The following is a 23,088-nucleotide window of genomic DNA, read 5'->3' as shown; positions in this document are numbered from 1 at the left end:
GCCGAGCGAAGGGGCCGGGTAGAAATGCCGGGCAGCTCATCGAGATGAGAATGCAGCTGCCCCTGGCGCTGGAGCGGGGTAGAGGGAGGAAGGGGGAGACGCACCCAGCGGCTGGGATACAGCGGGGGAAAGAGAATGAGGAGAGGAGCGGGCGCCCACGCACACACACACAGGCGGAGAGCAAGGGGACACACCCACACCCACACAGTTCTCGAGGCGCGCAGCTGCACCCAGAGTCAGGCACCCCACGCCCAGTGCCCGAGACAAAGAGTGACAGAGCGGGGCACAGACACCGCCCGAGAACCGGGCCCCGGGGCTGAGATGCACCCGGGAGAAAGCGGGGCCGAGGGGAGACAGGCCCCCGCCCACACTGACTGACAGCGGGACGCGGACACACACACACACACACACACAGAGACCGAAAGACACAGACACACTGAGATTGTGACAGACGCCTCAGGGACTGGCAGCCACACACCGAAAGAGGCTGATACGCACACCTGGCGCCTGAGCGAGTCACACACACAGGGTGATCACACACACACACTGATTACACACACAGACGGTGATCACACACACACACGGCGATCTCACACACAGGGCCATCACACACAGAGACAGGGTGATCACACACACGGCAATCACAGGGTGATTTCTCTCTCTCTCTCTCTCTCTCTCACACACACACACACCGTGATCGCGCACACCCCTCCAGTGACAGGGAGGACGCCAGGCTCCGCTCCGCGCGGAATCTGAGCTCAGCAGCAGCAAACCCGCCCTGGGTCTCGTCCTTTTCTCTCTCTCTCTTTCCATCTGGTCAAACGGCACCTACCCAAGCCCTGAAAAAATGCCTGCCCGTGAAGCGAGGAGAGGGCGCCGGGTCTGTAAATAAGAAGTGAGTACTGGCACAATGGCGTGTGTTTCTAGATCAAAGTCTGCCTGAATGCTGCATGCTCCCTCGCTTTCCCAATGCCTCCTCGCAGGGGGGACCCAGAGCTGCTCAGTCCCTCTCTTCGCCCCTTTCCTTCCTGCGCCTCCGTCCCGGATTTTGCAGGCTCGGTTAAACAGCCGCCTGCCTTTTGTTTCTAACACTTCTCCTTTGTCTAAGGTGGGTGTAGCTCCCCCTGTCCGGGAGGGTCAGGCTGGGCTCCGGGCTCCCACCCGGACCGTTTCTCCAGCCAAACCCCGCTCTGCAAGGATGCCTTTTGCAAGGGCTTTAAACCCAGCGCATCCTTGCGAGCTTGCTGCTGGGGAGAGGAGTGAAGGATAGGGGCAGGGCCCGTTCTGGCTGGAGCGTCCACGTTTTGCCCCTCTCGGGAGTGTGAAAATGCCCTTGTCGACTGCATTATCCCATTTCCTGGCAAGGTGGATGGGTGTCAGCAGGGGGCTGGGAAAGTTGATGGGAGGGATGCAGAGCATCACTGGGTGGATCAGTTTAGGGCGCCTCGCAGCCATCCTGTTCTCCTTTGTTAGCTGCATTCAGCGGGCTTCAGGAGTGTAGCAGGAAAAGTGGGGGGCAGGTCTGCCCTTCTTCATGGTGCTAGGATTGTGTGTGTCTGGAAGTGTTGAAGCTAGGCAGAAAGAGGAGCAGTTTCCTAGTCTACAGCACGAGGCTTGGTGTAGCCTGAGGTGCCCCCAGTTTTGGGTTTGGACAGAGGGTCATGATAATGTAGTAGGAAAAATTCCGACTGGCAAGGGGAGTTCTGACTGAAAGGAAAATGTGATGGCGCTTCCGCCCCCTTCCCCCCCCCCCCCCATCACAAATCATGTCAATCCCAGGAGAGAGCACAGCTTGAAAGAGCAGTTATTAAACCAGGTGTCCTTTCCAAATTTAGCCACACACATCAATTTTTGTACAGGGGCATATCAGTAGCCTCATACAGTATTCCATGCCCACTACACTTGAAGGGTATTTGCATTCTGGTCTGGTGCTCCCGGTTAGTTAGAACCAGATTCTAGTTTTCTAGGAGCTGAACAGTAACTATACCACAGCTGTGCCCCGAGTCACGAGCGGAGCTTTTTCATTTGGGGCTGCCTGTTCATCCTCTAACCCTCCCCCCCAGGGTTCAGGTCCACTGTATTAATTTCGTAGGTCTGCCTTTCTTCTGACCTGTATTGCACGATTCTTTGAGAATGTGAGTTCCTGTAACCCTGTAGGTTAACCTCCAGCGGGTGCTCAAGAGAAGATCCTATCCATGTGGAAAATGACACTCCCTCCCTCCTCTGGGGCATGCCCAGCTTCCAGAGACCTGAGAGAGAGACTTTTGAATCTACATTTAGAAGTAGGCTATCCCCACAACAGCTGAAAGTGGTGTTGCAGCCATTCAAAATATATTAATCATTTTAAATATAGTATTGTTGCAATCTTCCCTCAGGAGACCTTTAAGTGTACTTGATGTGAATTATTTTTATCTAATTACTAGTGTAGTTAGGTGTAATCACATAAGTTATGGGTCTACTTGATAACACACTCAGGTGATCATTACTGTCCCAGTGGGTTTCTTGTAGCAGTAAACAATCAAATATCCTATAATAAGATGATTGACTTTTCCAGTAGGCGTGCACATGTGTTCCTGGTATTTTCTAAAAGGTATTTTCAAACTGTTAGGATTAATAATGGATTATTTTTATAGTTACCTGTGTGGGGGGAATTTGGAAATGAACTGCAAATATTCTTATGAGTATCTGAATTCAGAGTTGAGGGTATGTTTAAGACTTAAGGAAAGAGTCCTGTTTTCCTGATAGTTTTTTAATGCTGAACTAAAATGTAGTCTGAGAAGCATATTAGCAATGCCTAAGATTATTCAAGATGTGAGGATGCTCTACTGAAAAATACCTTTTTATACTGATTTAAAGGAACACAAGAAAATAGGGAAAATAGTGCATGTTAGAACTACACTTGCAGAGTATTTATAGAGGACATATATATATATATATAGTAAACAATGCAAGTGTGTATGCATGTGTGTACATATAAATAGCATATTATTAGTCCTAGCAGTTGCTGAAACCAGTAATTCTATAGTAATATAACATGGTGTACAAGTGAAATGCATTTATAACACAGTTATCTATGAACTCTATTTTGAATTAATAGGATCTCTGTCACCTTCTGGCAAGAAGCGTGTGCAGCTAAATACTCCTCTGTCCAACGCTGTCAATGTTAACATTCTTTTTCTGTTTTATTAGTGGCGGCACCTGACTTGCTGGATCCCAAATCTGCTACTCAGAACTCCAAACCACGGCTATCATTTTCTACAAAACCCACAGTGCTCTCGTCACGGGAGGAATGTGATTCGGCTATTAATGTTATGAAATGGAAGACGGTCTCAACGATTTTTCTGGTGGTTGTTGTATATTTAATAATTGGAGCCACTGTCTTCAAAGCTCTGGAGCAGCCACATGAAACTTCCCAAAGAGCCACCATTGTGATTCAGAAGCAGACGTTTGTATCTGAGCATTCCTGTGTGAATGCATCGGAGCTCGATGAACTAATTCAGGTAATTCATGCAAAAAAGTAACTTGTTCCTATGTTTTAAAAGAATGAATTCTTCTATAGCAATGGTTCTCTAATAAATGGGACACTGCTGTATCAGCACGTGAGCTGCAAATGTAGCAAGAAGTCTAACTTAAGACAGAAAGGTTGGCAATAGCATTTTCAAATGAGGCTTCAGCTGAAAAGTCATTGCTGATTTTTTTATGTTCAGTGTGCATTATAGACAACTTTTAAATTGAATGCGCCTGTGATAATTAAATGACTATTCATTAGCAATATGTATTATTTAATAGTTCACAGAGGAATGGGTGTATTAACTGAGCTAAGTTACTGGCTTTGTCAATATTGGGAAAGCAGAGCATGGCCAACCATTACCTTAAGAAAGTTCAGATTTATCATTATTTTAGCAAACAATTCTCTCTTTTAGCTGTACATTTCTTTCCACAGTTTTTTATTTTGAATACAGCAAAATAATATTAGCTAGCTATTTCCATTACAAATATTGATTTTTTAAATTTTTTTCCAACATTGAAAGGCTAAATCCTCAGCTAAATCAGTGTCACTCTGTTGAAGTCAGCTTACACCACTTGATGATCTGGCTCATCATAGTCTCTGGTGTTTCAAATTGCACCGTGAACTCAGGGGCTGTACCTTATAACTGGAGAATTGCAAATTTAGTACTTATATTTAAGAAAGGAAAAAAAGTGATCTGGGAAAGTACGGACCCATTAGTTTGGCCTCAATTGTATGCAAGGTCTTAGAACAAATTTTGAAAGTAGTTAAAGACATAGAGGTAAAAAAGGCAATTGGGATAAAATATGACATGTTTTTACAAAAAGTAGATCACTGAGAAGATAACTGATTTTCTAGACAAAGGAAATGCATTAGATGTAATCTGTAATCTGGATTTCAGTAAGGCGTTTGATACAGTTCCACAGGAGAAATTATTAGTTAAATTGGAGAAGATGGGGATTAATACAAGAATCGAAAGGTGGGTAGGGAACTGGATAAAAGGGAGACTACAACTGGTCATACTGAAAGGTGAACTGTCAGGCTGGAGGAGGTTACTAGTTGAGTTCCTCAGGAATCGTTCTTGGAACCAATCTTATGTAACATTTTCGTTAATGACCTTGGCACAAAAAGTGGGAATGAGCTAGTAAAATTTGTAGATGACACAAAATTGGGATGTATTGCCAATACAGAGAGGACTGGAATGTCATACAAGAAAATTTGGATTACTTTGAAAATTAGAGTAATAGAAATGGGATGAAATTTAATAGAACAAAGTGCAAGGTCATGCACTTGGGGACTAACAGGTAGAATTTTTGTTATAAGCTGTGGACGTATCAGTTGGAAGCAACAGAAGAGGAGAAAAACAGGAATGATGATGTGCTGTCAATATGATGCAGCTGTAAAAAAGGCTAATGCAATTCTAGGCTGCATCAGACGAGGTATTTCCAGTACAGTTAGGGAAGTGTTAGTACTGTTATACAAGGCACTGATGAGACCACATCTGGAATACTGTGTGCAGATCTGATCTCCCATGTTTAAGAAAGATGAAATCAAACTGGAACAGGTGCAGAGAAGAGTTATTAGGATGACCCAAGGCCTGGAGAAGCTATCTTACAAGAAGAGACTTGAGGAACTTGGCTTGTGTAACCTAACCAAATGAAGGCCGAGGGGAGATCCGATTGCTCTCTATAAATAAATCAGAGGGATAAACACCAAGGGGGGAGAGCAGTTATTTAAGTTAAGGGCAATATTGGCACAAGAACAAATGAGTATAAACTGGCCATCAATAAGTTTAGGCTTGAAATTAAATGAAGGTGTCTAACCATCAAAGTAGAGTCCTGCCGTGGGACTGGGATTCCATAGGACTCGCTGCTATAATAGTGGGAGCGGGTAAAATGTTTTGTTACCGGTGGGATTGGGTGGGCAAAAAAATCAGACTATGGTATTTTGTGGGAAAACATTAAATCTCTCATCAGTTGGTCATAAATAGAATTTCAGCAGTGCAAAGCATGTTTTTCTTTTTTAGTAAATAAAGGTTTTAATACTTAAATTTAAGTGAGAGATTGAAAGAGATTAATGTCTATTATAACAGGAGTTAAAGTGTTTTTTTACATGGTTAAAGCAAGATTTGTTTTATTCTTTTAGTGGTAAAAATTGTGTCTGAATTCCATTTATATATATATAACATATTAACCAACTGTGGTGAGGTGGGTTTTTTTGGTAGCACGGGGAAATCTCTGTTGTGGGATTTGCAGAATCTAAGGTTTTTGCAGATGGGAGTGGGATAAATATAAAAGAAACAATGCAGGAGCAGGTGGGAGTAGATATTTCAGGGCAGGATGGGAGCAAGATTAAAAAAATAGTCCCATGTAGGGCTTTACATCAGATGAGTGAAGTTTTGGAACATCTTTCCAACAGGAGTAGTGGGGGACAAAAATCCTGACTTGTTTCAAGACTAAGCTTGATAAATTCATGGAGGGGATGGTATGATGCAATTGCCTACAATGGCATGTGGCCCATCCGCAACTGCTATTAGCAAATATCTCCAGCAGCACTAGATGGGGAGGGCTATGAGTTACTAGAGACAATTCTTTCCCAGGTGTCTAGCTGATAGATCTTGTTCACATGCTCAGGGCCTAACTGATCACCATATTTGGGCTTGGAAAGGAATTTTCAAGATTGGCAGAGACCTTGGTTTGTTTGTTTTTTTGCCTTCCTCAGCAGCGTGCGGCCTGGTTCATCTGCTGGTTCGAACTAGAATAAATGGTGAATTCTCTGTAACATTAAGTTTTTAAATCATGATTTAAAGACTTCAGTAACTCAGCCAAAGGTTATGGGTTTATTAGAGGAGTGGGTGGGTGAGATTTCGTGGTCTGTGATGTACTGGAGGTCAGACTCGATGATCATGGTGGTCCCTTTTGGCTTTAAAGTCTCCCAGACACTTGTTTTACTGCAAATTTTTAAGGCGGAGGACTGATTTACCAAAGTTGTTTTTCGAGTATGTTATTTTTTTAAGTTAAATTGGTAAAACATGGAAAATTTTTATAGTTTGGGAATTTTATTTTTTAGTCAAGTTGGGTTCCAAAAATGGTAGCCTTTTAAAGTTATTGAAGCTATTCCTTTCTCCCTGCACCCTACAATACTTTTTTACTTTAGAGCAAGTTCTTGTTGTGAAGTGTCGTGGTGCTGAATTGTCACACATAGCTAGAGATAGTCCTTCCTGAACACAGCTGAGGTATGTTTGGCCTAAAAGTTGTGGGAAGATAATGCTATGCACCTTGTTAGGGTAAATGGAAGACTTCGTACCCCACTGCTGTCAACCTGGTACCTTTGAACAGATACTAAATTACTGAAGAAAATAACCTGGCTTTTCTGAGTATGTCTGATTCTTAATACAATTTTTATATAGCATTTCTTCAGTTCTGATTACTCTATGTGAATACAAAAATAATGAGTATGATGAAGAAAAAGTAGTCACATCAGTGTGAATGATACTTTAGAAATCCTCTAAAGGATATATGTCTGAAAATAATGCATACTACAGTATTAGGTAGCTGTAATGGTTAGTTGTATGTGAAGAAAATTACAGAACATACACATTACAATATTCTCTTTAGTCTTTACCTTTACTTCAAACTATAGTGAAACACTAAACTTTTGATTTTGAATTTAGTGCTCTAGATATTCACTCTGATTTGTCACTAGCCAGAGCTCGGACAACTTATGATGCAAGGTCTTCCAATCCAGATCAGTTCTGACCTGCATAATTTGGTTATCCTAGTTCTGGGACAGTCCTGAGCATCAGAAGTTTCTAATTGGGGTCAATCCTACTAAATTGTGAAGTGGTTTGGTGATATGAACATACCAGGAGGACTAGATTGAGAGCACAAATTCAGCCTAGAAAGGATTTAAATTTGTGTTTACCCAGAAAAAATTCACTAGCCTAATAGTGTCCATCTAGTTTCTCTTTTTCCCAATAAAAACTTCTCTTTGCCATGTGACTTGTGTCAAGGTTCCTTCCCACTCTGAACTCTAGGGTACAGATGCGGGGACCTGCATGAAAGACCCCCTTAGCTTATTCTTACCAGCTTAGGTTAAAAACTTCCACAAGGTACAAACTTTGCCTTGTCCTTGAACCCTATGCTGCCACCACCAAGCGTGTTAAACAAAGAACAGGGAAAGAGCCCACTTGGAGACATCTTCCCCCCAAAATATTCCCCCTAGTCCTACACCTCCTTTCCTGGGGAAGGCTTGATAAAAATCCTCACCAATTTGCATAGGTGAACACAGACCCAAACCCTTGGATCTTAAGAACAATGAAAAAGCAATCAGGATCTTAAAAGAAGAATTTTAATTAAAGAAAAAGTAAAAGAATCACCTCTGTAAAATCAGGATGGTAAATACCTTACAGGGTAATCAGATTCAAAACACAGAGAATCCCTCTAGGCAAAAACTTAAGTTACAAAAAGACACAGAAACAGGAATATACATTCCATTCAGGACAGCTTATTTACCAGCCATTTAAACAAAAGGAAATCTAATGCATTTCTAGCTAGATTACTTACTAACAAGTTCTAATACTCCATTCCTGTTCTGTTCCTGGCAAAAGCATCACACAGACAGACAGACCCTTTGTTCCCCTCCCCTCCCACCCGCCCTCCAGCTTTGAAAGTATATTGTCTCGTCACTGATCGTTTTGGTCAGGTGCCAGCGAGGTTATTTTAGCTTCTTAACCCTTTACAGGTGAAAGGGTTTTGCCTCTGGCCAGGAGGGATTTTATAGTTCTGTATACAGAAAGGTGGTTACCCTTCCCTTTATATTTATGACAACTTGTTATAATACAATATAATGCACTCAGGCCATGGTATCAGAAAATATCCAAAATACCCCACAGCAGTTCTTTTGTGGTAACAAGACTGTATTAATGCCAACTATTCAGCACCCACAGTTTCCTTGGCTGGCTTGAATTCCTGGAAGACTGTCTTTTTACAGTTTCATGGGAGGGTATGGATCACTCCAGGGTACTGAGTGTGAATGTATTCCACTTTTCTATATGTTTTGATATGAAGCATGAGAAAATGGACAAATGTTATTCAGTTTAGGATATATAAAAGGCTAATGAAATGGGACACTCTCACCTTTTTGGTGAAATAGCTGCCTAAGAACAATGAACTGGCTTTTGCTAACAAATGTTAGGGGTGGGAGGGAGGGTCAGCCCAGTCCAGTGGTATCACTCCTGCTTTGGCAGAGAGACGGATTTAATCATAGAATCATAGACTTTAAGGTCAGAAGGGACCATTATGATCATCTACTCTGACCTTCTGCACAATGCAGGCCACGGAATCTCACCCACCAACTCCTGTAACAAACCCCTAACTTATGTCTGACCTATTGAAGTCCTCAAATCATGGTTTAAAGACTTCAAGGTGCAGAGAATTCTCCAGCAAGTGACCCATGCCCCACGCTGCAGAGGAAGGCGAAAACCCTCCAGGGCCTCTGCCAATCTGCCCTGGGGGAAAATTCCTTCCCGACCCCAAATATGGTGATCAGCTAAACCCTGAGTATGTGGGCAAGACTCACCAGCCAGACACCCAGGAAAGAATTCTCTGTAGTAACTCAGATCCCACCCCATTTAACATCCCATCACAGGCCATTGGGCATATCTACCGCTAGTAGTCAAAGATCAATTAATTGCCATCAATTAATTTTTCCATCTCTAACTTCCATGATCCAGTGCTGCAAACCATCTTAAGTGGAAACCATGCCAGTTTTCTGCTCTGTATCCTGTAATATAAACCTGTCTGAGATGAAGTACAGCAATATGTGACCCTCGGTGCTGAATCAAGATGCATAACGATTTTTGAGATATTGCCTAAGTCCTGAAGGCATAAAACATGCACAACCATAGGCACAATGGCTCTGCAGTCAGTGGGGTTAGGGTTCAAACACTGGATGCCAACTTTCGGTGCCATTTTAGGCCAGTCTAACGTAAATCAATATTACAGGTAATATCACCTGGTACACCATATGTTGAGCATGGCAACAATCAAGTTGGCAATGTACAGCAGCACGTGATGGGATGTGTGCCTTTTAGAGGGGAGCTTGCTATTATACTTTATACTACCTTTTAGTGGTCCCTATAGGAAGAGGCACAAAAAAAGCCAGACAGCTGTTCATTTTTTAGATTAAAACCTAGGGTTTCAAAGTTTCAGTTGAGAGGGTCTTTAAAAGGGACTCAGCTATTATCAGGAGAGAAAAAGATGGGTTTGCTGAAGTCAGGATGGAGAGCTCTAGGGATGCAAGATCTGTCTTGCTTATGTTTTGTTCAGTTTTTTTAAATCTTGTTTAGAGTTTGCAGACTACTAAACTGCATGAAGGGAATGTGGCCAGAGACTTTGCTGCTGTGTCGTTTTTTGGCTGAACAAAAGCTCTGTAAATAACCTGAGAGGTGTTTTTGTTGTTGTTGCTCAGTCTGAGCATCTTGCGTTGTGTGGTAGGGCCAACTTAACAAAGAATTGCCATACAACAGAATAAAAGTGTTCTCTAGCAACTGGTATACAAAGAACTACAGGAATCAGAGATAGAAAAAATCTATTTAGATCTAGTGTAGGATTGTTCCCTATAGTATACCAGCTGCTGAAAATTTGAAAATGTTTGAGGCAGTTTGCAATCTCAGATGCAAAGTATCTGGTAGAATCCCCTCCTGTACTTGTGCACACATGCTCAGTAACAGAGTTTTGAAGACATTCGACAATACACATCTCTAATGATCAGCCTATTTTTGGCCAATCCTCAGGTGAAACTATAGTATCATTATATATATATATATATATATATATATATATACACACACACACACACACAGTATTATTATAGTATCATTTTATATATATATACACACACACACTTTTTTTGGTTGCTTTCGTTAATATGTTGAGTTCTTGCTCCACACAGACAATAAATGGAAGTGCAGAATGTCTGTCTGTGGGGAAAGGTGAGTCCGACTGAATTGTGTAGTCAACAACTTCCTAGCATTGTCAGTATTCTTATTTTATATCCAGTATTCTATACCCTACAGAATATATACCTCTCAGAATATAAAAATGAGAATGTTCAACACACTTGTCTATTGGGGAAAAATGGATTGGCTTCCCAGCCCATAGGTTGCTTCCTTACTCTAGAGTTATTCCTAAGAGAGAATGAAGTCAGCACTGCAATGTATTTTGGGATGCCTGAGTAGAGTGAGAACTTGGCAATAAGAGCTCTACTTTGTCATCTCCTGCCAAAGAGAAAATTGATTAGAGAAATGAGTAGAACTTTTTATTTAAATGCTACCCAATTAAGTGAAGCTCAGCTTCTAAGGTAGGCCCTTATAAAATAAAACCCAACAAAATCTGTTTATATTCAACGGAAAAGTAATATAACTCATAAGCATTAAAATGTTGTAAATAAAAGAAATGTCATCCCTTGGTTAAAATACCTTAGACTGGTGTGTCCCAACAAGTGGGGTGTGAGCCAAAGCGGATTGCCCAGGGCTGACTGCTGGGTTGCTTCATAGCTGTGAGGAACAATCAATCTGTATGAATCCTAGGAGCCAGCTAGAGTGAAAAAAGATATTTTGCTCATTCCTTCCTCCCTGTTGCATTCTGCCATCTCCTCTACTGCCTTATGCCTGAACAGAGCACAGTGTTAAGGTGCCTATTGGAGCCTGCACAGATTGAAATAATATTGCAGAGAAGTGTCAACTGCTCCAGTTATCTCAGTATGTTAACGCTGAAACCTACAGATTACACTTTAACTAAATGTACCTTAAGACTTAAAACTAAAGATGTCAGTAATGTTAATGACTATATTTCACTGCTGATTCTTTTAGCAGACACATCCTACACATGTGCTTATCCCACATCACAAACTGGTAGGGAATGTAATATCAAAATAAACAACACGGGGGTCAAAGGCACTGAGTGTAGTATTAATTTTCTTATTTAATTCAGGAAAAACCTACTTTTTAAAATGTAAATGAAGATGCCACAGAGTCTCGTCTGCTGCACCAAAGTGCCCCTGTAGTGAAGGACTCTGCCACAGAATTTTAAATCCAGCTTGCTCCGAAGTATGCAGGTTCTTCCTGAAAACTGAGTTCCTACAAAATATGAGTTCATGTTTTTAGAAATATTTTGTGAATCACCTGGATGTATCTAACCTGAGTGACTATGACCCCATTCCCACAAGGTGATCTGTATGGTGTTCCCCATGAGATCCACCTCCGCAGATTAGCTTGCAAGGCTAGGGTCCCTGTCATCATATTTCCATAACCTATGTCTGTTTTCACCCTAACCTTGTGTTGGTTAAAATCTCCCTTGTCTATGCATTCACCATTTAGACTGTGAACTCTTTTAGGTAGGAATCTGTCTTCTCTTTGTCTTCTGAGAAAAGCCTCTTATGATTGTGGGTGTTATAAAAATAACTGGAGCTGCATTTCTTGTGCCTTAACTTTCATCATAACTGCTTCCTATGTGATTAATTTCCTCTTTAAAAATATTTAACACTTTAAACACTTATTTTAGCTCTTTTTACTCTTTTTTGTAACTAGATGTAACTAGAATATATTTTTCACTACACTGCACCTCTCCTTTAATTGACTTTCTGTTCCATGCATAAAATGTTTCACATCTTGTCTCTTAGTCCCAGGAAACCAATGCTGTTGCATTTTCTGAAGGGTGTTCTTTAATTTTAGCCAGTAGGCTCCTTCAGATGCAACCTCTCAGATTCAATAGAAAACTATTATGCAGTTAAAATGATTAAGTAGGATTTCTTGTTTCTCTTCCAGGTATTAAAAAGCTTAAAACGCTTCTTGCTGTGTCATTTCTGGAGCTATCATAATATGTCCCTGACTGAGACACAGGGTTTGTGTAGGTCCTGAAATATACTTTGTAAATCTGAGATTCATAAGCTTGATTTATTAAAATTAGATCATTTATTTTAACCACAAAATTAAGGGCACCATTTCTGTGGGATATTCTATTTTGCACAGCTACCATGCAGGCAGTTTTCTTTTTCCAGGGGATTTAAGGTGGGTGGTTGTTAACATTGATAGCCCCACACCACACAAAACAACACACCGTGCTCTGGCTGGTTCCCAGCTTGCAAGCAGCAGGTGTTAGGCTTGAAAACCTTGAAAGACCTTGTCTGTAAAAAACTGATGCTGCAGGATATTCTTTTGGCAATTCGAACTGCAGTTGCATCAGTTTTTTTATATACAAGGCCATTCTGGAGCACTTGAGAACTGAAGATCATAAGGAAGTGCAAATATCAAGGGTACATATAACTTCTTTGTTGAGTGTTGGGAACAATTTGAGGTGTCTCACTTAAGGCAGTTTACACATGGAAGCCCCAGGTACTGGACTTTGTGCCTCCACCTCCATGCATGCCCTGCCAGTCAAAGCACTTCAGCTCATTCTTAACTGTAACCATATGAGTTGTCCCACCTTGTTGAATTGTGGCCTATTTCTATTTTTCTCCTTTTGTTTCCCCACCTTCTTGTGTTCCCTAATTTCCATGCAGGTGCCTCTCCCTTTCCTAGATCCTGTCTACTCCATTCTTGCTAAAAATAAATTTCTGGATGCTATTATCTGCTTCATTCCATAGTCAAGCATGCCATCTCTGCCTGTATCCCTGATGCACAACACCGTAGCGTAGAGGAATCTGCATTATGGACTTGATCTGCTGTAAAAGATCCCTGTCAACAGTCTGGTCCAGTCCCTATTTCAGAACGGACCACCAGTCTATCTGAGGGGATCCATCTGCTGAATCCAACATGCTGCTAAACTTCCTGTGTCTAGGTAGTGCCTCATGACTATTCCTAGCATTGGTCCCTTGTTTATGTACTGCCAGGAACCACAAGCTACTTTTGATTGCTGAGAAATCAGTGGGAACAAAACAGTATGTTTTCTGTATTTAATCAGAAAGATATTTTAAGATGGTTTCACTTTTATCTCTGGATAGATAGTCAAGGATTTAACTACTCAGCCGGACTAGTGCAGTGCTAGAATAGAGCTGTATTGTTTCTAGTTGAAACAATACCAGTTTGTTTCTGATGAGTACTCATGATTATATACTACATCGTTTCATAAAAGCATAGTAGCTAAAGCAGACAAATGCAAATATTCACTGCTTGCATTCAATACTACTTGCTCCATTTTTGCCTTACTGAAGACACTGATTAGGTGGAACTCTGGAACTAGGACAGTTGTCTTGTTTTTGTACAGGGGGAACTTGCTGCTTTAGAAGGCTGAAACTTTGTCTCTAGTTTTAGCTGTCTATTCACACAGTTGTGTATGGTAGGCTATCAGGCAAACCTGAGACAGCCTCTAGATACAGATTCCTATATGATCCCAATGTGTTGCAGTATGAAAAGGACAAATTAATGACTGTGCAATGTATTAGTAAGAAAAAAGTTTCTAAAATTACTGTATAAAGGGAATTCATAGGAACCTATTCCTTATCATCCGTGTCTGTATAGAAGATGCAGCGAAACCCATAGTGCTGTTGCCTTACATGAACTGGGGGAACCTTAAACTGATCCTGAGCCAGTGCAGGTTAGTAGAGGCCAACACTCCTCAGGCAATTTCCCAGCAGGATCTTATTCATATGGCTACTCATATTGCCCGTGGAATGAACTATTTAGCCAGAAGGGAGGTCACTCACAAAGACCTGGCTACTAGAAACTGGGTCATTGATGATTCACTTCAGGTTAAGATTACTTACAATGCGCTATCCCGAGACCTATTTCCCATGAATTATCTTTATCTGGGAGATAATGAAAGCAGGCCAGTGTGGTGGATGGCTCCTCAAAGCTTTGTTAACAATGAATTTTCCAGTGCTAGTGATGTGTGGGCATTTGGAGTAACACTGTGGGAGTGGATGACTTTGGGGAAGATTCCGTATGTGGATATTGACCCTTTTGAGATGGCTGCATAGCTAAAGGATGGATACAGAGTGGATACTGAATTTAAAAGAGTATTCAAAGTTGACAGTGCTTTGTTTTTGGCACCGCTCGTATTTCAAGTAGAAAAGCTACAGACTGAGTTTTCAGGCAAAAATTCAAAAAGTTCCTCAGTGACTTAGGAGCCTAAGTCTCAGTTTCAAAAGTTATATTGGCACTTAGGAGCTCGGCAACTCACGTAGGCTGCTAAGGTGGTTATACTGCTTTTGAAAATGGGCGTTAGGGTCCTAAGTCACTTAGACACTTTGGAAAATTTTACCTCAATTCTCTTTACTGCCAAGAAATAGAACACAATGTAACCATGAAAAAAAGAATTAAAGAACAGTAAGTTGTGAACAAACTATTCTGAATACTATTACTGTATTTATTAATTATTATTATTTTATTATTTTATATTATGGTAGCACATAGAAGCCTTCAACCAGTCTCATTGTGCTAGGCACTGCACACAGACATAATAAACAGAGAGTCCCTGGCTCAATGAGTTTACAGTCTCGCGGCACCATATGATGAGACCATAACAGATGGATAAACAAATAAATTGAGGGGGATAAGGTAACCAGAGAAACAATCCTAACTAGCTCAATAAGTGGAAGTGTCAGCACACCAATGGCCTAGCTACTGTTGAGTGGTTTATAGGCAGTGCAGCAGAGGTGAGTTTTAAGTCAGAATTTGAATTATGGTAACACAGAAAAAATAATTTAGTCTACTAATCTGATCACATTTTACAATTTATAGTAGTAAAGTTAAGTCCGGGAACCGTCCTGTTAAAATCTTGTAAACCATCTCAAGAGGCTGAATGGAATAAATTGGAGTCAGTGATGATAAAAGTACAGATTATACAGAATTTCCATGATTCTAACTTTTTCAGGCTAAAGGAAAGTGATACAGCACCGCTAGAGATACACAGACTTAATTACACCACGGGATAAGTAGGGCTGCGCCAATGAAGGACAAAGTTGACAGGAAAAAAAAATTGTAAGTAAAGATGGCAGTGTCATGCCAAACTTGTGACAAATGAAATGACTATGCTTTCACTGTTATTACAGCAAGGCAGCAGTCAAGGGGAAAGGCAGAAGACTGACAAAATAAAATGGAAAACAGAATCAAAGATAAATAGGCATTGGCAATAAATATCTTGCAATTTGTATATTAAGGGTGAAATTCTGGCCCCAGTGAAATCAACAGAAGTTTTATACTATTATTTTAAGTCAGTGATTCCCATATTGTCAGCCATTGCTCCCTTGGGGAGCCACAAATGGTTCATGGGGGAGCCCCTGTTGTTTGGGAATAAAAAAAGTCCTGTCTAAAGAAACAATTGCTCCTCACAGAGCCATAGGAGCATCTTATATTGTAGCCATGCAAAGTGCAGAATGCAAACAGGCATGTACCATAGCAAGACCCTTCTACTTCCAGCAATAGTAGATGTATAGAATTATGATTAGCAAGCTCACAGCCATGAAAACCATTCCTATGTCACATAATGCCATCTGTCAATGCACTGATGGATGACCTTGCAGAAAATGTCCAGGATAGACCAAGCTGATAGACCAAGGAAAGAAGAGTCAATATTTTGCACTGCACCTTGATGAATCCACACACATAGCCAATATGGCTAAGCTTCTATGTTATGAGAGATTTGTCACAGCTGGTCCAATAGTTGAAGAACTTCTATTTTGCGAAGAAATCCCAACTCAAACAACCACTGAGCAAATATTCAAGATCCAATTCATAGCAGAGGAAAGTCTCAACTGGGCTATATAAGTGGGGTTTTGCACTGACGAGGCAGCAGCTATGACCAGAAAGACCAGTGGAGGTTCAGCACAAATAAAGTGGCATCGGCAGCAGTCTGGATACACAGCATAATTCAATGCCAAGCTTTGGCATCAAAAAAAGTTGCAACCTGAAGTACATGAGGCCCTTAAAATTGTTATTAAAATGGTTAATTTTGTACAATCCCAGGCAATACACACACATTGTTTTAGTATGCCGTGTGACTAGATGAGCTCTGAGCCCACTCACAGGGAGGTCTGGTGGTGGGGCTGTGGGAAAGTGTTACAACCCTCTTTGAATTGCATAATGAAATGAGGATTTCTCCCTTGGGAAAACAGACTTTCCAGATTACACATGTAATGTGGACTTCTTGATTTACGTAATGGACGTATTTGGCTAATTGAATGCACTGAACCTAACACTTCAAGGTGGAAGTACAAATATACCAGATTTAAAAGAGAAGAGCAAGGGATTCACGAAGAAACGTTGTCTTTGGTGATATCACATTGAAAAGGGAATTATTGAGATGTTTCCAATGTTATCAGACTTTTTAAAAGAACAAAATGAAAGTAATCAAAATGTCATTAAAGACCAAAGATTAACTAATTTTTCTGTCTTGTATTCCCATTTTGATTAATATTTTCTTGGCGTTGAACATTAATCTCCGGATACTGATTGGATTCTGAACCCGTTCTCGGTAATTGTTGACTCCATTCCAACATTAAGTATCTTGGCTCAAGAAAGTCTCTTAGAATTATCAAGTAATCATACACTGAAGACCAAGTTTTCAAATCGAGCAAACCAGGAATTCTGGATTTTTGTTAGAGTAGAATACAGAGAGCTCAGTAATGAAGCTATGAAAATGCTGCTTCTGTGAGTCTGGATTTTCAGCAATGATTTCTGTGAAAATTAAACAGAGAAATAGCTTAAACTTGGAAACTGACTTATGTCTGGTGCTATCAGAGATTCAACCAATTGTGCAACTGTGAAGTTTGAACCAGGCCCATCCTTGTTGGTAAAATCTTAGGCTGTGTCCAAACATGCCACAAATCCATATTTTCAAATTGTAGTTTGAAAAAACCTGGATTAGATTGGCTTCTATCATTAAGCATACATCATATAGTTGAAAAAAGTCACAAAACTGTCTAAACTTTAGTGTGCCTCTTGACTCTAGTCTCTTGAACTATTGAATCTGGTTCCTGAGTCAGTAAAAATATTGTATTTTGTTCTGAGGAGCCAAAATATCTCTAAGTACTAAAAGGTTTGGGAACCATGGTTCTAGGTAACTTTGTGGTCAGTAGGGCAGACACATTAAAAAGAGAGATGTCGAAGACTATATTGGATGCTTTGAACCACATTCCCAGTTCTGAAATGTAGGGAACTATGTGGATTTATATCAACTGGAGATATTATTATTTATTATTTATATTACTGTAGCACTGAGGAGCCTTAGTCGTGGACCAGGACCTCATTGTGCTAGACTGTGTACAAACACAGAACACAAAACGATGATGCCTGACCCAAAGAGCTTACAATTTATGTCCGACAGCTGGAGACAGACAGACAGACAGACAGATGTGGAAGGACAAGGAAACAATACTGGTCTGCATCACAGGCCGTGGTCTTTGCATACCGACAGCTTAAAACAGTCAGGTTTTTTGTAGGCATCACAGCAAAGGAGAGTTTTGAGGAGGGATTTGAAGGTGGATAATCATGGGGCTTTGCGGAGGTTTACAGAGAGCTCCTTCCAAGCGTGAAGGGCAGCACTGGAGAAAGCACAAAACTGTTTGTTTTAAAATTTAACAAGTGCATAATGGAGACTGGCATCTCTTGTCCCTTTGTGACTAAAAACATCTTCAAGTTGTACCCTTTTGACCAAGGGAGAGATCTCTTGATGTGGTCATCAACTGCAGTGTACCATAGGTATGACATTGATAGTGTTAATGTATCCTCATATTTTACAGATGAACAGACCTTATATATAAGAGAGAATGATGTACAGTAAAAAGTGCAGAAAACATTTTGCCTCTATCACATTAGAAAGGTCAGTCTTGGTAAAACTGCTTAAAAACATGTGCATTGCTCTGTACAGTGTTACTGCAATACGAAAGAACCACAACACTTCATGGATAGTCCCATAAAAGTGTATTGATCTCCTGCTTTACCACATCACATACACACTAGGAAGTATGTTATGATCAAAACCCTTTCACATTGAAGTGAAACCATGCTGCACCCCGAAGTGTGGTCTGAATGTAGTACAACAAAATTTCCAAGAGCAAAAGGACTATTTGTATAGTACTATTATTGCATAACTAAATTAGTATAACAGATCTTTTTGGCATGTTGCTTAAAATAGTTTGTCTTTTTACACTAACATTTAAACAGTGATCAATACCAGGTTCACTCATTACTGTTAACTGATGTAGAATGTGCTAATGTACACAAGGCCGTGTTGTCCAGATTCAATCCAACAGTGAATTCTGAATTTTGTTTACTCGATATATTTACAATCTGAACTATAGCTATTTTAAAAAGGGACAAAAAAGGTGGACCTGGGGAATTATAGACCAATCCGCCTAACTTTGCTACCTAGAGAGAGACTGGAACAAATTGCTAAACAGTCAGTTTGTAAGTATCTAGAGGATAATAAGGTGATAAGTAATAGTCAACATGCATTTGTTCAGAACAAATAATTCCAAACCAATCTAATTTCCTTGTTTGACAGGGTAACTGGCTTAGTGGACAGGGGGAAGCAGTAGACATATTACAGCTTGACTTTAGAAAGGTTTGACACAGTTCCACATATGTAGTGTAGTTGTACCCGTGTCAATCCCAGGATATTAGAGAGACAAGGTGGGTGAGGTAATGTCTGTTATTGGACCAAGTTCTGTTGATGAGATTCCCACATGACATTCTCAAAAGCAAACTAACGAAATATAGGCTAGATGAAATTACTATAAGGTGGGTGCACAACTGGTTGAAAAACTCTCCTCAAAGAGTAGTTATCAATGGTTCAGTGTCAGACTTGGAGGACACATCAAGTGAAGTCCCACAGTCATTTTCATTAATGACTTGGATGTTGGAGTAGAGAATATGCTTATAAAATTTGTGAATGACACCAACTTGGGAGGGGTTGCAAGCACTTTGGAGGACAGAATTAAAATTCAAAATGATCTTGATAAACTGGAGAATTGGTCTGAGATCAATAAGTTGAAATTCAATAAAGACAAGTGCAAAGTACTTCACTGAGGAAGGAAAAATCAAATGCACAACTTCAAAATAGGAAATTACTGGCTAGGCAGTCGTACTGCAGAAAAGAATCTGGGGGTTATGGTGGACCACAAATTGAATGTGAATCAATAGCATGATCTTGCAAAAAAGGCAAATGTCATTCTGGAATGTATTCGTAGGAGTGTTGTATGTAAGATATGGGAGGTAATTGTTCTGCTCTACTTAGCACTGGTGAGGCCTCAGCAGGAGCACTGCGTCCAGTTTTTGGCACCACACTGTAAGAAAGATATGGACAAATTCAAGAGACAGTCCAGAGGACAGCAACAAAAACGATAAAAGATTTAGAAAACATGACCTATGAGGATAGGTTGAAAGAACTGGGCATGTTTAGTCTGAAGAAGAGAAGGCTGAGGGGAGACCTAATAACAGTCTTCAAATATGTAAAGAGGACTGTGAAAATTGCTTACCATGTCTTCCAATGGTGGGACAAGACAATTAGTTTGCAGCAACGGAGATTTAGGTTAGATACTAGGAAAAACTTTCTAACTGTAAGGGTAATTAAGCTCTTCAGTAGGCTTCCAAGGGAGCTTGTGGAATCCCCGTAATTGGTGGTTTTTAATAATAGGTTAGACAAACAGCTGTCAGGGACGGTCTAGGTCTACTCAGTGCAGGGGGCTGAGTTAGGTGACCTTTTGAGGTCCCTTCCAGCCCTACATTTCTGTGATTCTATATGTATGCCCTAACCCCATAAATATAATATTAAGTCACAGTAGTTTATATGTCTTCTGAGCACTGTCAGTAAGCATATATACAATTTACAGATACTGGACCTGATTCTTCTCTCTCACCAATTTTTACACTAGTGTAACTCTGATTTACACCAGTATTAGGCAAGAAGACAATCCTGCCCCTTATCTTCATTTAAGGGCCTTCCATTTCTTATTTTAAAAATGTGATGATTGGGGTTAATAATTAAGCACTGTGTAAGAGCTAGACATTATTATTTCTATGTGTTACTATTTAATAATAATAGTATGTCACCTCTTTTAAAATATGCTAGTCTCTTTGGGGGATGGGAGGTGAGGGAAAAGGAGGTTAAGGTTTCCTGGGATTCCCTGTTCCTATACTGGGGTTAAAGCACTTCTCTCTGATCTAGAGTTGGGGAGAGCTGTGGCCTTGCAATCCACTGGAGTTCTGATCTCAGCTCCAACCCAGAGCAGTAGCCACAATCACCCTGACTTCTCACTGTGGCGCTGTGAGAGGGGAGGAGAGCTGTGCCTGTACACAACCTGTCTTTCAGTAGCATGGGGGAAGAGATCCCTTGCCTTGAGGCTGGGCGCAGAAAGCCTGCAGCTCTGCTTTCACCCCCTGGTGCTCCATATTACAAACACCTAGTCTTGTTGTCTGAGCGGTCAGTATGCAGCTGCTCACAGGAGCGGGTGCTTGTGAAATGAAACACCCTGATGGGGAAAGCATACTAGAGTTAAGTTATGAATAGGCATCCAAACTTTTGGATACACACCTGAATTTTCAGACCTTTGAGATCTGCCATGGCTATTTTTAAAGCAAATCAAAATTAAAACCTTTAAAGACATATAGTTGCAGTCCTGGGCTTCCTAACAGCTACTACTTAAGCAACTGACCTTTGAAAGTAGCAAGTTGAACATGCTGGCTCTGAGGACTTGTCTATATGGAGAGAAATTGACTGGCATAGCTATTCTAGAATAGTTCTAATTTTATTAATTTTCTATTCTAGAATAATTCCCCAGTGTGTGTTAGAATAAAAGTGATTTTATTCTGGAATAATTACTTAACTTTGTATTATTCTGGAATAAAGTCACTGGAAGAATGTCCACATGGAGAGCTATTCCAGAATAAGTATATGGAATAGCTAAGTTCACAATACCTGTGCTTAGGCCTTGGGTAGTTAAAACATTCACTTCAATATTGTACTGTTTGTTGGTTTTTGAAACACCAATTACCATTATAATGATCACTTGTAAAATTTGTTCTGCTTTAAGTGAATGTTATAGAATACACCCTTAATTTATATTTCATAAAACAGTTTAATAAGTTTTAAAATAGCATTATTTCTTGGTGTTTAAAAATAAAATAAATACTGGTATGGGTCTGCACTAGAAACTGCTACACAGGGACTTCTTTGTGATAAGATAAATCTCAGTGAGATGACACTGCAGGATCTGGGAATTTTTTGTGAAAATGTAAATTTCACAATAATTGTGCTCATTCATTTCCATTGACAGAACTGATGTATTTGAGAAATACATTTTCAGTAATTACCTGTATTACATATATAATAGTATAAATCTAGAGGTCAACTTATATGGATAATTATTGTATAATATTTAATTCTGAATTTGTGGTTATCATATTGAAGATTTAATAACCTTATCATACAATTAAAGATATTTAATTATTACATTTTCTATCCTCTGTGAATGTTCTTAATTAACTGGAATTTATTTGACATAAAATTACTCTGGGACATATTTTACCAGCATTTTAAAACAGACTTTTCCACTGATATAAGTGGGAATCTCTCCTTAACAACTGATGGGATGATGTGGCTCTGTTTTTTAAAACTATGGACCGAATCTTGCTTTCCTTACTTGCAGATAGTTCCATGGAGTCAATGTGAACAGTAGTTGGGAAACTAAATGTAAAGTGTTCATGTAATATGTGTTTTTCTGCATACAGAGAAAGGGTTACATTTTTAATTCTAATTGTTTCATCTAGTTAGGGTGATCCAAAACTCATTGAAGTCAATAAGAGTCTTATTATTGACTTCAGTGGGCTTTGGATCAAGCGCTCGATGCCTTGAGGTCCAACTGTGGAGTCCTGACACAATAAAATTCCAGTAGACATCAAGGACTGCAGAAATTGGTCCTTTATGTTTGAGATTTACTCTAAGGATTAAATACTGGCCTCATTAAAGTCAACGGCAAAACTCCAACTGACCAAAATGAGCCTTTCTCTTTTTCGCTGTTTACATCTAATAAGTGGCTTTATCTTTGTGAATCTACTGCATAATGTATGTTAACATCATTGTTTATGTTTCATGAATATTGACAAGTATCTTTTTTAAACTTGCAGCACGTAGTGTCAGCAATAAATGCAGGAATCATACCTTTAAGAAACACATCTCAAATCAGTCACTGGGACTTGGGAAGTTCCTTCTTCTTCGCTGGCACTGTTATTACCACCATAGGTAGGACACAACTTACTATATTTTTACAGTACATGAGCTGTAATTTAATTTTAAATATGTGTGTGCGTGGGTGGCAGTGGGGATTAATAGTAACTATGGCAGTTTTGTGAGGACAAAGTATATTTGAATTTAGTAGCTGTGTTATCAAAATAGCTCAATATTAGACATTTTAAATCAAATATGTGCATTAAGCCATTGAGACATGCAGAGTTGCAAATCTCTACAATCAAGCATTTTTATTGTTGTCCTTTATAAATTCCAAGAGAGATGAAAAATCTCTAGGGATTCAATTTAACCTTACTAAGGGCTGGTCTTCACTACGGGGAGATTGACACTGCTGCA

The 23,088-nt window shown here is 40.1% G+C and overlaps 1 protein-coding gene across 1 annotated transcript in view; it reads left to right on the top strand.

Annotated features, from left to right (window-relative positions):
- The first annotated feature begins 306 nt into the window (after positions 1–306).
- Positions 307–23,088, top strand: part of KCNK2 (potassium two pore domain channel subfamily K member 2) — a 129,488-nt gene continuing 106,706 nt past the window's right edge. Inside the window, exons 1-3 of the mRNA XM_073335286.1 lie at positions 307–895; positions 3,190–3,500; positions 22,632–22,746. Coding sequence (XP_073191387.1) covers position 895; positions 3,190–3,500; positions 22,632–22,746 — 427 coding nt within the window. The 5' untranslated portion in view covers positions 307–894. The remainder of the gene's footprint in view (positions 896–3,189; positions 3,501–22,631; positions 22,747–23,088) is intronic.

This window comes from Lepidochelys kempii, chromosome 3 (assembly GCF_965140265.1).
Source record: "Lepidochelys kempii isolate rLepKem1 chromosome 3, rLepKem1.hap2, whole genome shotgun sequence".
Lineage (NCBI taxonomy): Eukaryota > Metazoa > Chordata > Testudines > Cheloniidae > Lepidochelys > Lepidochelys kempii.
This window is presented reverse-complemented; position numbering and strand designations above follow the sequence as displayed.